Source organism: Bubalus kerabau, chromosome X, assembly GCF_029407905.1.
Source record: "Bubalus kerabau isolate K-KA32 ecotype Philippines breed swamp buffalo chromosome X, PCC_UOA_SB_1v2, whole genome shotgun sequence".
Taxonomy (NCBI): Eukaryota; Metazoa; Chordata; class Mammalia; order Artiodactyla; family Bovidae; genus Bubalus; species Bubalus kerabau.
Genome location: NC_073647.1, coordinates 41,727,967 through 41,743,972, shown reverse-complemented (window position 1 = coordinate 41,743,972; position 16,006 = coordinate 41,727,967). Strand labels below are relative to the sequence as shown.

The window sequence follows — 16,006 nt, the reverse complement described above, 5'->3', positions numbered from 1 at the left end:
CGCGCAGAGTTGGACATGACTGAAGCGACTTAGAAAAAAAAAAAGGAAAAGAGCAAGCTTGGACCAAACATAGAGTGAAGGTGAGAGTATTGAGAGGACCAGTGCGACCCAGCCGCTTCCTTCAGGCCAGCCCAGCCCAGCCACTTCCTTCCTAGCCCAGCCTAGGCAGTGATGAGAGTAACATGGTGCTGTTCCTTCCAGCACTTTGACTCACACAGACTTCATGATCCTCAGCTTCGTGGAGGTGGCTGTTACTCCCCTGCCGCCCTCTCTACAGAGGCAGATATGTGTCATGTGTTCTTTGTGGACAAAAGGCTGTGGTCATTCATGTCCTACAGGAGAGTTATTGTTTCTGAAACAACAGACTGTACCCATTTTTGTTTCCACTTGGACCTTGGGGTAAGCAGTACATCCTTACCAATGTCTGATGTACGGTCATGGTGAGAAAACGTTCAGCTAAGCAAAACAGCCATTGGGTTTGCCATGGAAATGCTCATAGATGGACAATTCATACGTGGTCGTGGACATTAGTCAGGATTGGGTCATCAGTGGTGATGGACACAACATGTGTGAAAATGTGCTCCTCTGCATCTCTGAGTGTTCAAAGCATTGTATAGCCATTACAATAAAAAAGACAATCTATGGAGATTACAAGTCAAAATATTTCATACTTAATGTAGAAGACCTAATTACAATGAAAAAATTCAGCAGGTTTCTAAACAGTCACAGACTTGCCTGCAGCATATTAAAAATCACATCATACAAGCCCTAAGCAGTTTCTTATTAATCTAGTCTCTATGCTAATACAGCCAAATGGGAAACACAATCTTGGGAATATGGAGGCCAATGTTATTCTATTAACCTTATATGTTATCCTATTTACTTTCCTGTCTTTAATGAATAAATTAAAATATCTTCTCATTCTCTAATTGCTGGAGAGTTAAGAGTATGACAACGTATGGATTTTATTCTGCTACCTTCTGCAGCCTGAACAGCCTGAATGTCCTCATTCTGCATGGGATTTCAATGAAAGGCAATGACAGATAAACTGTTTACATTAAAAGACTCTATCAAAGTTATTTTGCACCTGGTTTCCTCCTAATCCATCTGCTGTTTCTATAGCTCTGACAGGCTGATCTTTCTTGCTGTGGGTGCCACATAGATGTCATTATGGAAGAGGCCTTCCCCAGCCTTTCTGCGTATAACAAAGTAAATGGAAATGCAGAGAAATCTTGGGGAGGTAACAACTTGTTCAGCATGATAAGGGAAGAACTGTGGCTAAAAAATTGGAACCATTACAGCAGGGTAGAGTATCTGTTGTCACAACGAATGAATTCACTATAGCACGTCAGGGGCCAGCTGAGAGAGGCAGTAATATGTATGCCCTCTGCCCTTTCCATTAGCAAACTTTAATCAGAAAAGCAGGCCTGAATTTCACTTGGTCGCTAGGTTTGGAAAGTTCAGTACACATCACAGGTGCAAGGAATGCATCTCAAATCTCCCAGAATGTTCAGGTTTTCTGCTCCCATGTAAATCACTTCATGTGCAATTACCAAATAACAGTGGGCTTCACAGGTGGCTGATTCCCTGGTGGCTCAGATGGTAAAGAGTCTGCCTGCAATTCAGGAGACCTGGGTTCGACTCCTGGGACAAGAAGATCTCCTGGAGAAGGAAATGGCAACACACTCCAGTAATCTTGCCTGGAAAATCCCATGGATGGAGAAGCCTGGCAGGCTATGCTCCATGAGGTCGCAAAAAGTCAGACACGACTGAGCGACTTCACTTTCACTTCCCAGGTGGCACTAGTGGTAAAGAATTTGCCCACCAATGCAGGAGACCTAAGAGATGTGGGTTTGATCTCTGGGTCGGGAAGATCACCTGGAGAAGAGAATGGAAGGACAGGGTCCATGGGGCCGCAGAGAGTCAGACACAACTGACACAACATTCATGCATCAAATAGCAACCTACTCAGTGAAAGGGCCCCACCATAAGAACAGAAACTAACAAACAAAAACAAATCCAGTATAACACCCACACTGGTGTCAAGAAACTGGATTAAAAACAAGCTGTTTTGTGTCTGTGAGGTAATTAGTGATCTTCAGATAAAAAGTAAAATTATGAAGTGGAGGAGAAGAGCTTCAGGACAATATTTTTCTGTAAATGATAACAGGCTTGAGGTGCAGCTCTGTTATTAGCATCTGTTGAAAAGCCCACACATCCCCAGTTGCATGCTTTGAATTGAGTACCACCTTTCTAAGGGCAATCCCTAGGCGGAAAAAGAAAGAAGATTGGTTTAAATAAAATTGGGTACATCGGAGCTACTTACAATAATGTGTCCAGACACAACTCATTAGAATGTCTTTGTGCTCAAAGCAAATTGAAATTGTTCAGTTCTGTTTTTAAAGCATCAACACACCACTCCAAGCTTTACCTAGAGTCCTTTAGCTGAGCCTGCCACTAATTGAACATTTCCAGCCATAATACCCATTTTCTGAATTTCTAACTGGGTTAAATGAACTCACCTAAGGTTTCAGCCTCATTCACATTAATCATTAAGATGGTATTAATATTAAAATTCTCTAAAGGTTGTTTCTAACAATACCTATTTCTTTTATGGCTTTTATAATGCTAAACTCTGATGCTGCTAATGTCAATCGGAGATGATTAGGTCACCAGAGAGCCATGCCCAGATATAACCTGGCATCAAAACCCAAGTATCACAGACTACCCTACTGCCAGAGTTTAACAGACACTACATGCTTCGAGCTGCATAAATCAAGCATCAGGATAACATTCAAGGAAACATCAAGAAGGTATTTACCCACTTCTATGAATATGTACCAGAGGGGGCTCTGGAGTTTGGACACTACACATGCTAGAAGTCTTTGGAATTGGTCAAGTTGTGGATAGCTTAAAACTTTAAAAACAGCAATTTTAATAAACCTGTCAATACAATTTATTTGTTAAAAAATATTTGCGACTGATTAGGTGGCTTACATTGAAAGAGAAGCACCGAGTCTATATCTTTAGATCTTTTATTGAACTGCAAACACAGCATCAATAACTGCTTCTCAGCTGTAAATGAAAACTGATTCAAGGTTTAACCCCTCATTTTCAAGGAGTTCTTATAACCCCAAGAAATAGAAGAAGAAAAATGGACCAAAAGGAAAACTGCAGGTTCAGTGGTATGAGGGGTGAGGGTGTGCAGAAAACCCCACACCTACACTTGCAGGAAGCCCGCCCTACTGGGCTGTGCTACTCTCAAGCCAAACCCCAGGGGACTCATCACAGTGTCACTGCCTACCCTCCATGACTGGCTGGAAAATGGCAATTCAGTAAGTGTTGGATGGGGAAGGCCATTGCTGGGTTTTATATTTATGATGCCAAGAGTGGCAGCTGAGAAGGAAAAATGCAGTCAGCTAGGTAATGGACATATGGAGCCCTCCCATCCCAACCATGTTACTTTTTAAAAATTTTATTGAAATATCAGTTCAATTCAGTTCAGTCACTCAGTCGTGTCCAACTCTTTGCTACCCCATGAACTGCAGCACATCATCATTGATTTACAAAAAAGAGTTTATATATACATATATATGTATATATAACTGAATCACTCTGCTATACACCCAACCATATTATTGATAGCTGACTTCAAAAACAAAACAGAACTCATTGCAACATGTATGTTCATGCAGACTAAATTCAAAACACTGCATCCAGTTCAAGCATTGTTCTTGAACATTCCAATGTCCAATGCCAACTTGAAGTTATTAAATATTTCCCATTCATAGGAAGCCCCTGAGAGAAAACCAGGATGACTAGAGCTTCACAGTCTTTCTCTAGGGCACGGTGAGAACTCAGAGAGAGAAATAAGAACTGGTATGACTCAACTCTGCACCCACGTTAGTCCTTTGAAGAAAAGCTCTGTTTTAGACATAATTTTCCTGGAGGACTTTGGGCAGTGTCATTGGCAACCTGGCCTTTCTTCCTGGGATATCTGGGTTAAAACCCGTCGGGGCTCAGAGGGGAGGAAGAGTCATCCATACCCAATAGATGTTTTTGGGTGCAGTTAGGACATTCAACCCAGTTCCTAATAGATCCCACTGAATGCTAAGGCCAAAATGAAGGGCAAGATCTATTTACCAATGGACCCCTAAGAAGGGGCTTCCAACTCATGTTTAAAAAGGCCATAAGGAAGGACAACAACCAATTTGTGTAGCGATTGTGTTTTTCAAAGCATTTTCTTATACACAATCTTCATCTTGTCCTCAGAGTTAGACGAGACTGGTTATTCCAGTTTATTAGTGAGATTAAAGCCCAGGCTGCTCTAGTTGAAAAACCATGCTCTTTTAAAACTATTTTTTTTTTCAATTTGTGTTAATTACAGCAAAGTGATTCGGTTATATATATATATATATATATATATATATATATTCTTTTTCAGACTCTTTTCCACTATAGGTTATTACAAGATACTGAATAGAGTTTCCTGTGCTATATAGTAGGTACTTGTTATTTATCTATTTTATACCTAGTAGTGTGTATCTGCTAATCCCAAGCTCCTAATTTATCCCTCCCCAATCCTGTTCCCTTTAGTAACTATAAATTTGCAAAAGCTATGCTCCCAATGACTACATTTACAATTCCTCATGGCAAGGCACACAGCTAATATGTGTTAGGAAAATACAGATCTTTTCATTCAAGTTTGCCACAAACTGACTCTTTTCCAGATAGTTAATTCAGCAACTCTCTTTCACCTCCAATTCCTCACAAGAAAAGAGAATGTATCTATTCTCTCAAATATGAGACACTTTAGATCATTAGTAGTAGTAGTAACAGATGATGATGATGTAAAGAGGTGAGTTCTAAGTGCTAACCATAATTTCACATGATTTGGCCTGTATTAATTCACTTACTCATTGAACCTTCACTATGATCTAATGAAGAAGGAGCTATTGTTACCTCGATTACCTCCATTTTATAGATACTTAGGTCTTTATCCCAAGATCACCAGACAAGTGACAGAGCTAGGATTCAAGCCTGTCAGACTACACACCTATGCTCTTGCTCACTCTCCTCCATGAGGCCACCTATGTTCACCTATGGACTCAGCTGCCTCCCAAACTGTCCCAACCAAGACAGTGAAGTGCAGTGGGGAATGTGGAGAGAGTATGCAAACTTTTAACAAATATTTTCAGGGTACAATCACCAGGGCTTTTTAACTGAAACCATGTGCATATATGATCATGCATCTCTGACTTTAAAGAGTCACCAGAAGGTAAAATATCTTGTTAAAAATATATTTATATTCCTGGGTCTCCATAGCTGAGCATTTGGTGTCTTTAATTTGTATGTATGTATGAAGATATTCCCCTTAAGGCTTCCTGCTGTATTTCCCTGTTTGCAGGAGTAATACTTAGCATTTAAATGCATCCTAATGGTTCTATTGGTGTCTGTGCAGAGGACCCACTCAGCACAGCCAATACTGCCATGGAGGGCGCCCATAGAGGGGCAGGGAGAGGGCACAGCATTCTGATTAGGAGAGACTTGGACTGAAAGGTCAAATTAGAAGCTGACACATCTTGAACCCATGCTTCCTCTTCATACAAGCATTTACAATGCATTCTTTCGGGATTCTTTATATCACAAACCACAGCATATGGTCTTAGGAGCTTTGGAGAAAAGATTCATGTATACTCACCAAATCTGGGCAATTTGGGTCTCCTTAGGTGAGCACAGGTGCAATGATTATGAATGAGATGATCTGAAGAAGTCTCCAGAAAGCTAAAGGCTTTTTTTTTAATTTAACTATGTGTGTCTGAATGTAGTTACTGGGTTCTGAGAAAGTTTCTATGCATAATGCCAGCTCAAACCATGGAGTGGTCTGATCCCTAGGACACGTCATTTATCGCACCTGTGCATTTGTTTGGATGCTTTCCCTCCAACCATCCTGCCCAAAATAGAATGATTCTGCAATTCCGCAGCTCGGACTGGAGGCTGAAATCTACCACTAACATTTGCCATGAGGTTTGAGTAAGACCAACCACCTAACTTAATGTCTGGCACAGATCAGTGGGAGTGCTCAGAACTTCTAATGTTGCTGGAAATGTGATGGGCTCAATTAAAAGATGAGGGAATAGTACCATATGACCTATGTGGTGCCATGTTATCTCATTGGAAAAGAAAATGATTTTGGTTGTTCCTCAGTAAGTTAAACATAAATTACCATATGATTCAACAATTCCACTTCTAGGGGGGAAAGACTGAAAGAATTGAGAGATTCAATTCAAAAGAACTGAAAACAGGTGTTCAACAAGAACGTATACACCAAGGCTCACGGCAACTCTACTTCTGATAGCCAAAAGGTGGAGCCCAGTGTCCATCACTTGAGAAATGGATGAACAAAAGGCAGCAGAATAGTATTTAGCCATAAAAAATGAAAGCATTGATCCAGGCCACAACATGGATGCACCTAAAACACACAATGCTGAGTGAAAGAAGCCAGACACAAAAGGTCATGTATTGTATGATTTCATTCAAATGAAAAAGGCAAATCCACGGAGATAGAAAGTAGACTAGTGGTTGTCAAGGGCTGGGAGGTAGGGGAGCTGGGGAGTAGCAGCTCAATGTATGATTTCCTTGTGGGGTGACAAAAATATTTTAGAACTGGTGTTGGACCCACAAGCTTGTGAATGGACTCAATGCCACTGAATTTTAGACTTTAAAATAGTGGATTTTATGTTATTTGGGTTTTACCACAATGACAAGAAAAGGAAAATGATGTTAACCCATGCATTTTTGAAAAAGAATATTTGGTCCCAGAAAGCCAGAACTCATCAAAACTTGGTGTCACAGCGCCTACCTTCTACCACAGGAGCATTGTCTCCTGACCTTGAGCCTTCGGGCTTCATAACTAGTCCTCAGACTATAAGGAGGGTTCATTTGCAAATGTTTATAACTTTATGCCCACTTCTTGCTAGACTCAGTTAGAGGGAATAAGTTGTTATTTTGCCTTGCTTTAGATATCCCAGCTTGACTCCCTCTTCAAATGAGAATCTCTGTTGGGGAAGGCATGACCAGGCCAAGGGCAGTGTGCCACGGAGCACCACAAATTCACCAGCAGGGATTACCAGCAGGGTCAAGGCATTGACACACTCACCTGAAACATCTTAAACCCCTAAAGGATTCAGGACAACTGACCTAATGCCACTTCTTCAGATAAATACAGAAAATAACAACTCGAGAAGTCAAAAGAGCAGACTGCGCTTGCGTAATCACATGAAGAAGTCAACCTCCAAACTCTACTTTCACTTACTGTTGATGACTTGCTGGAAGTGTGTTCATTAAAAAGTCATGTTGCATCTGTCAAAATCAATGACCTAGGATTTTTTTGGAGGGGTTATTTGCCATTATAATGTTCTGGTCACTGGCATATTAAACACTGAAAGCAGGAGTGGCACACACGGGAATGTAAGTGCTCATTTTCCATTTGCTCTGGAGCCTAAGTAGGAAAGGGATTGCTTGCATTCAGGAAACGTACCACAAGCTCCTGGAAGACAAAGGTGCTTGGTCTTTATAAAGCACCAAAGTTACAAAGATGCAATTTTTACATATTATCCAAAATACAAGCCGAATAAAGTGGAGAAAATAAGGGAGAGGGGAATTTTGGCCACCTAACATTGAAGATGTACTCAATTTTAAAATTATACTAAATGGTAAGCATTCTCGTGGGGTCAACAATTATAGATGAGAATGGAGTCGGTGAGCCTTGGAGAGTTTTTCCTAAGGTTTTCTTTGCAGGTTCCTCACAAAATATTTAGTGAATGTGGAATTCTGTACTGGTTAACTACCTTGAAATACTAGTGCTTGAGCATGCCTTGAAACACCCTGGTTTCAGTTTTATAAACTCAGCAGACTTCACTATAGAAAGAACATGATTAGGTCTTAGCTTTTTTTTTTATTTTCTAAGGTGACTATTCTGTGTTTATTTGAGATTCTTGGGACACCCAGGAGGACCCCACAGGCAAGATGGGTTTCTGTCCTAAAGGACACACATGAGCATCACTGATACTACACACTCCACTGCCATTCTCATGATTCATATATGACACCTGACCTTTTTAAATCAACAGGTCTGGGCTCATTGGAAATGCTGCAAACACACATTCTTGCCATCTAATTTGGTGTTAAGTCCTGTAAATATTAATGATGCAAAATGGAAGAAATCAGGGTAGCAACAACTTTTTGCCAAATGTCTTTTGCCTAAAGGCTCATGTGGGTAGTCACATTTATACTCTAAGGAATGGATGAGTCTGGGTGCTAAGTCTTGGCTGGAATCACTATAGGAAAGTTACACTGCACTCAAGACCATACTTAGCCCAGGATAGGGAAAGATGATCTGTACTGCTTTTGATGACCAGTAGGTGTATATGGTGAGGAGGGAGCAAAGGTAGGGGTGAAAGCAGTGAATTTTAAGAGCTCAGCATCTCTTCACTGAAAGTGTGAGCTGAGTTGACCTGGTCCAGAACACTCTGCCTGCCCTTGCTTGTTTCCCTTGCACCAAAGCCCAGTGATGAAGCAGCAGGTAGGCTTGTGGATGGCAAAACCATTCCAGTTCCTTCAGCTCCCTCCCTGCTGGTCCAGAATGAGCCCTTTGCTGTTCCTACCTGGTAGAGCTCAGTGGCAGTGCACTGAGTGGTCAAGGTCTTCATGGGCTCAAGGTCATCTTCATCACTGCTCAGCTTCAAGTCATCTTCAAGCATCCTACAAAAAAAAAAAAAAAAAAAACAAAAACCAGTGGCACTGACGTTAGAAAGCGTCTTTTCTAAATCATCCTCAGATACATCTTGAGACGAGGATAAAATATTGATGCTCCAATCTGACAGCTGCAATTCTGTCAAAGGTGCAGAGGGAACCAAGATTCTTTCAGCTAATTAGATATTTGAGCTCTTATATTTATGTCTGACTCTGCACACATCCTCCCTCTCTACCTTCCCCTAAATCAAGGGGAAAAAAGGACTATTTCAGCATCTCCAGAGATGACTGGAGTCTATATATTTTTACTACTGAAAGTGTAATAAATGTACTGATCAATCATTGTGGAGGCAGAATGTGGCAGTGGATCTCTACAAGAAAAGATGCTTTGAGTCTCCCATGAAAGAACAGGGGCATGAGGGCAGCCCCTGGCTGGAGAGGCTGTTGTTGGAGCCTGCTGGGGCTCTATGGATGACAGAGGCAAAAGGCCCAGTGAACTTCCATTGCCTTCCAGTGCCCTCTGCACTGTGGCAGCTCAGTGACCACAAAATAGCTGGGTGAGAAATGGCTCGTCATTAACCTTTTGATATATGACCGATCTCTTCCCGTAAAATTTGATCCCAGAGATGTAAACCCACGATATGTATAAGAAATCTTTCTCTCCTAAGGCAAGGTACCTGAAAAATATGAGTGGTCAGAATTTGGGTGATGAACTAGCACTTTCAAAATTGTTTATCGAGCAGGCAGAGCCTTTCTGTTTCTATAGGGATATTAATTCCAGTGCCACCCGCTTTCTAAGTCCAAACTTGAGCTACACCATGAAGAGTGACTTACTGTCTTAGAATTCTAGTTACACTCTTTTCAAAGCCCAATTGGTGTTACTATTTTTATTTCTTAAACACAAGTTTCGACCTCATCCCCAGGCTTCAAGTGGAGCTAGCCCCAGCTTCACTGGACTGATTACTAGTTTCTGAGCATACTTGGCTCTTTCTTGCTTTCAGACTCAGCATCAGGCTCCACTCCCTGGCCAGAAGTCCCTTCTTCAACTCTGAAAGTTCTATTTTTTCCTAGACAGCTCAGTCAGATCCCACCTCCTTCACAAAAGCTTCTGAGAAAGAATCTCCATCTCAGAAAGAATCCTCTTTCCCTCTCCCCACTCCCAGCTCTGGCTGTCCACTGAGCACCCCCCAGTCCCCAGGTCCCATGTACACAGGTGTGGCAACTTATCCACCTCGGCCTTCCACACAATGTCTTCCCAGAAATGATGTAGCCCACCAGCCTCATTTTGCAGACAAGCAAAGAAAAGTTCAGGGAAGCCAAGTGTTTTGTTCAAGGTCACACAGCTAATTAGTGCTACAGCCCGTCCTAAAACTCCCATCTCCTGATTCCCACTTGTGTGCATTTTCCAGAAGGGAAGCTGGAAGGCAAAAAGCAACTTCTAATTTGATAACTAGGAGAGCACATTATTTTGGAGGTTATGTCCAAATGTTAGAAAGGGATTCAGGTCACAGTGGGTTTCAGAAAATCTCCAACGAAAGTCCAGTTCCTCCAGTTTTGTGCTCAATAACCTAAGACCAGAATGTGTTCACTGAAACTGGAAGATGGATATAAAGGATGATTCGTGGGAAAGATAGTTGTTAGAGTTGGTTTCAGATGAGTGAAATTTGCAGGATTTATGACTGTCCTTCAGGAGACTAGTGGATGTTTGGAAGATTTTAGAGAAGTAGACAAAATGTATGTCACCATTTCTTTTGAAGTTGCAGGCTTATGACTGAACAAATAATTCTTTACAACCCACTGTGGTAAATGAAGACTGTATCATTCTCATAAGGAATAGAACTCAAACATTTAAAAACGACCTGTGATGGGCTTCATTTTCTGTGTGTGTGTGTTCCGGTAGGAAATGTCTATGTGTTAGTTTACATGTAAGGATTCAGCAAAATAAATGATAAATGTTTAAATGATTCTAACCCTTTAGAGAGTCTATTTCTGTGTCAGGGAAGGTGCTAAGTATTTGATTGTTGTTGTTGTTTAGTCGCTCAGTTGTGTCTGACTCTTTGCAACCCCATGGACTGTAGCCCACCAGGCTCCTCTGTCCATGGGATTCTCCAGGCAAGAATACTGGAGTGGGTTGCCATGTCATTCTCCAATGGAATCTTCCCGACTTAGGGATCGAACCCATGTCTTCTGCATTGGTAGGCAGATTCTTTACCACTGAGCCACCAGGGAAGCCCTAACTATTTGACTAGCAGTGTATAATTTGGATCTTATGAGGGAAGTTCTCAAAATAATAATTAGCCCCATTTTCAGGTGGAAATTATTAGCCCCTCCTGGAAAGTGGGCTACAGTGAGGCCTAGAGAGGTTAAGGAACCTGCTCATGGTCACATAGCTCATAAATCATGGCGGCAAACGCAGAACCCATACCTTCAGCCATAACATCTCCAGCCAGAGTATGTAATGTTTTCTTAGAGGATGTAACTTAAAAAGGGAAGAATAAGAAAGAAAATCAACAGCAACAACAACCCCACAAAACAAAACTGACGTGGAATCAAAATGTTGAATTCAACTGCAGGTTAATCATAAACTCTGGTACAATTGGCAAGTCATTTACGTCTCTGCACCTCATCTATGTCCCTCATCAGTTAAATGGGATAATATTAATAATTAAACTCCTTGCAGGGTGGTGGCAGTGAGCATAACATAAAGCAATGTATGAGGAATGAAAACACAAAGCAATGCAGTTAGTTTGGAAATAAATTGCCACAGTTGGAAATAACTGTTACCAAATCATCACAAGCAAAGTCTTAGTGAGACTTTGTTTCTCTCATCTCATTTTGCCAACCAAACCAAAGTTTGCTGTGGTGACTCAGGAAATGTCTCAGGGGTCTCTAAGATCCAGAAATGGGCTCATGATCTTAAGCTACTCTCCTTCAGTTAGAACCAGGGCATGGAGAGCAGAACTCAGCACTGATTCGACTCTCCAATCAACTTGATAAGATCTTAACATGGAAATGAAAGGCCCTCCAGTGAACAGTTCTAGAAATAGTCAGCCAATCTGTATAATGATTGACATTAAACACTTCCCATGCAACAAGCTTGGTGTGGAGCTGGTTGTTAATAAAATAAAGGACAGTCTGATGCATAGATTCAAGTCCTGGCAAACACAAGTCAAGGAAATGACTAGAAAGGCAAATGATCATGCGTTATCTCTGGAGGTGTTAAGCATTCATTTCATCCCACTCCTTCCCTGATCTATTAAGCTTTATTATTGAATCTACATGTACTTGTTTGCATTTCCATCTCGAGCTAATGCTGAACATTACTCTAGGGAAAGTGGAGGATTATTGAAAGATTTGGGATTTAATTATTATAGCAGCACCATTCATGCCCATTGCAGTTCAGGTGGTCTCAGCAGAAAAATGGTAATCTCTTTTCATGAGATTATAGTTCCAGAGACAGATTCAGCACACATTGGAGAGCCCCAAATGTGAACAGACCACACTGAGGTGAATGTCTGCCCACGTGTGTGGTCATCAACAATGACAACAACAATTGTTCTCCCATTTCTCAATTACAGTAAATCCCTACATAGAAGCCTTCAAGTTGTGAACTTTCAAAGATGTGAACTTGCCCCTGTATGCCAGCTGTTTGACTATACTATTGTACTTTTCCAGGTACTATTCTGTAAGATTAAAAAATGTTTTCTTTATTTTTTGTGTGTTTGTTTTTAAGTATTATTTGTGTGAAAAGTGAAAGTGAAAGTCGCTCAGTTATGTCTGACTCTTTGCAACCTCATGGACTGTAGCCCATGGAATTCTCCAGGGCAGAATACTGGAGTGAGTAGTCTTTCCCTTTTCCAGGGGATCTTACCAACTCAGGGATCGAACCCATGTCTCCCTCATTGCAGGTGGATTCTTTACCAGCTGAGCCACATGGGACAGTTTTGTAAACCTACTGCAGTACAGTACTGTACAGTTGATCATTTTAGTTGGGTACCTAGGCTAACTTTGTCAGACTTACAAACAAATTGGACTTATGAACATATTCTCAGAACAGGAGGACTTGCTGTAGATGAAAACAGAACAAAGCAGTGATCCTTTGTGACTTCAGATGTTTTTTTCAGGATCTAGTGCTTCACGGGGTCTGCCTTTGTGTGAAAATTCTGTTTTCATTTTATCTATGACATCATTTCTTTTTTTTTTAATTTCATTTTATTTTTAAACTTTACAATATTGTATTAGTTTTGCCAAATATCGAAATGAATCTGCCACAGGTATACCTGTGTTCCCCATCCTGAACCCTCTTCCCTCCTCCCTCCCCATACCCTCCCTCTGGGTCATCCCAGTGCACCAGCCCCAAGCATCCAGTATCTATCGTGCATTGAACCTGGACTGGCGACTCATTTCATACATGATATTATACATGTTTCAATGCCATTCTCCCAAATCTCCCCACCCTCTCCCTCTCCCACAGAGTCCATAAGACTGATCTATACATCAGTGTCTCTTTTTCTGTATGACATCATTTTTTGAGTATTAAGAAATAAAATAATTCATTAGATTGTGTCAACAAAAACAAGTCCTGGTCTAGAAAAGCTTAGATACTGAAGGTTGGGACAGATGAGATGGGATGAACAAAAAGAAGACTTGGGAGGCCTTGGACGAGGAAGGAAGAGCCATGTTCAGGGTCTTCTCTGTTCCTAATTCTCTGGGCCTTGAGCGGATCCTGGTGGCCTCAGAGGGCTCTTGGCACCAGGAAACCCTAGGACACTATGGTGTGATAGGCCTCATATTACTTGCAACTGTAACATCTGTTGTCCAGAAACCTTGCCACTTCACAGAGTGGAATGCTCAGGTGATTTTGAAGTGGAAAAAACAGAGAGCTTGAAACATTATTCCAGAAGGTTCCATGAAAATGAAGCCTTTAGTTGTGGCAGCTTGAGCCTCAGAGCAAGGGCTTAAGAGTCAGACACATCTGAGTTCAAATACTGGATTTTCTAATGGGTTTGCAGTCTTGAACTAGTTAATAAAACTCTTGGAATCTAAATTTTCTCACATTAAAATGAGCAATAATAATACCTACTTTGGAGAATTTTTGGAAGTATTTGAAAAATAAAGCTTATACAAATTGCCTTGGAGTACATACAGGTGGCTTTTGCTTTCATCTTGGTTATTATTACTATTGTTGCTATTAGTACCTGAGCAATGGTGCTGTAAACATTTGAATAATACCAAGAAAGTTCTGATGGTAACCCAAAGACTGGCAAAGGCATCAGCTAGCAGGCATCATTGGAAGCCCTTGACCAGGTGAGGAGAGGTTCAAACATCCTTAAGGAGTTTGGAAAGTTTCAGGGTTTGGATTTATTCTTCTACAATATTCTAAACACGTCGTGGCTGTATTGGGTTTCCTGAAATCCTCCAGAGTGACTACGATCCCCTGGAGAATTAGAAGGCCAGTTGCAAGAGGAAATACCTAGGTAGTTCCAAGTGAGAGTTTAAAAAAAAAAAAAAAAAAAAAGGCCTGTCTTTGATTACCCGTTCCTATATCTGCAAAGTGACCTGTGGACCCAGAGAAAGACGTCAAGGATGGCCCCCATTGGACATTGTGCTCACCTTGGGTTCTGTCTTTGAGCCTACCACTCTCAGGAGGTGGTTCCAAGACACGCCTGACTTTAACCTTCACATGTAAGACTGGGCTTCATGAGCTGTTGCTTGACCCAGAATCCTTGCTCAGAAGCAACCTTCTGAACCCTGAGTCGTTCTGCAGCCTGCACAGTGCCTTTCTGTAAATTACAAAATGAGGCCCCTCTGGGCAGACAGACCATCAGGTGCACTACTTGATATGGGCTGGATTCTGGCTTCCAGGTGTTGAAGGAAATAGCTGCCATATTGGTGGATGATGCATAGACAGACCATGGCTCTTCCAGCTGGAAGTGCCTAAAGCGTTACCTCTGTCACCTGTCACCCAGAGGAGGTACCTACAACATCGCCCATGTACAGCTTACAGCCTTTGTCTCGTGCTGTCAGACGTTTGTTTCTACTGTAGCTTTAACTATTTTCAGTTCTACCAGTTAGGAGTTGCCCTGTGCTATCTCAGAGCTTCCATCTGGCAGCCTGAGTGCTGTTCTCTGTAGCCCACACTGGGACACTGGACATGCAATGGGCTTGGGAGGTAGTTCCATTGTGTGGGGGAGGGGAGGAGGCTGTTTCAGTCAGGTTTTAGGCACTCAAAAACTGAGAACCATAACTTCTCTCTCAATTATTTTGGGGTTTTAAGGGGACTAGCTTAAATTACCATTGTCCTCATAAATATTCAGAGCTGATAGCAATCAGAGTAAGTGTATTCATTTTTTTCTCCAAATGAATAACACAGCAGAGCCGGGCTGGGCATTCCAGAGAGTCCAGGGGTGCCTGAAAACCTGAGCCTTCTTGTCAGGCAGCCTCTTACTGTGGACCCTTTTCTAGAATAGTATCTTAGTCTTACTGACTCCTTAAAAGACACTTCCTCTTCATAAAGTAGGTTGGGGAAATGAAATATGACTGGACTAGAACTACTCAGGAAATTGTCTATTTCCCTACCTAGTGCTGTGTAGTCTCGGCAGCACTGAAGCATTTGTGGATAGTAAGGCAGGCGATGAGGAAGAGGCTGTGATATTTTTCAAAGGATTCATTCTGTTTCCCCAAGGTAAAGGCTCTTTTCTCTGGAGAAGCTGCATTTAATTTTCTCAAGGTTTTAACTTAAAAGTCAGATTTCATGACCAACCCACTGGGAATCCTGGAAATTCCGAGTCTGAGGGCTGGGGCAGTGACCAATAGTTTGAAGATCCAGACTGTATTCTATGGGGATAAGTCTCCAAGATGTATTAGGTGGGACCTCTAGCCCAGTGTCACCCAGTGGGTCCACAGCCTGGGTCCCAACTAGATCATGCACCCTTCCATGGACATACAGACCAGAGAAGGAGTATCTTTTATAGCTGATGGTCTTCTTGAGGTTTCAGAAAATAGGGCATCTCACAAGGTTACTCTGGTTCCTTAGTGAGAGAATTGAGAGGTCCCTTAGGGACCATCTATCTAGTCCAGGGGTTGGCAAACTGAGGCCTTCAGTCCAAACTAGCCTTCCTTCTGCTCTTATACTGCCTGTGAGTTAAAACTGGTTTTACATTTCGAAATGGTTGAGAAAAAAATCCAGAGAAGAATAGTATTTCATGACATATGAAAATTATATGGCATTCAAATTCAAAGTCATATTGGA

General features: G+C 41.6%; 1 protein-coding gene across 1 annotated transcript in view; it reads right to left on the bottom strand.

The window, feature by feature from the left end:
- AFF2 (ALF transcription elongation factor 2) overlaps positions 1-16,006 on the bottom strand; it is a 357,949-nt gene that overhangs the window by 108,068 nt on the left and 233,875 nt on the right. Inside the window, exon 7 of the mRNA XM_055564516.1 lies at positions 8,667-8,763. Coding sequence (XP_055420491.1) covers positions 8,667-8,763 — 97 coding nt within the window. The remainder of the gene's footprint in view (positions 1-8,666; positions 8,764-16,006) is intronic.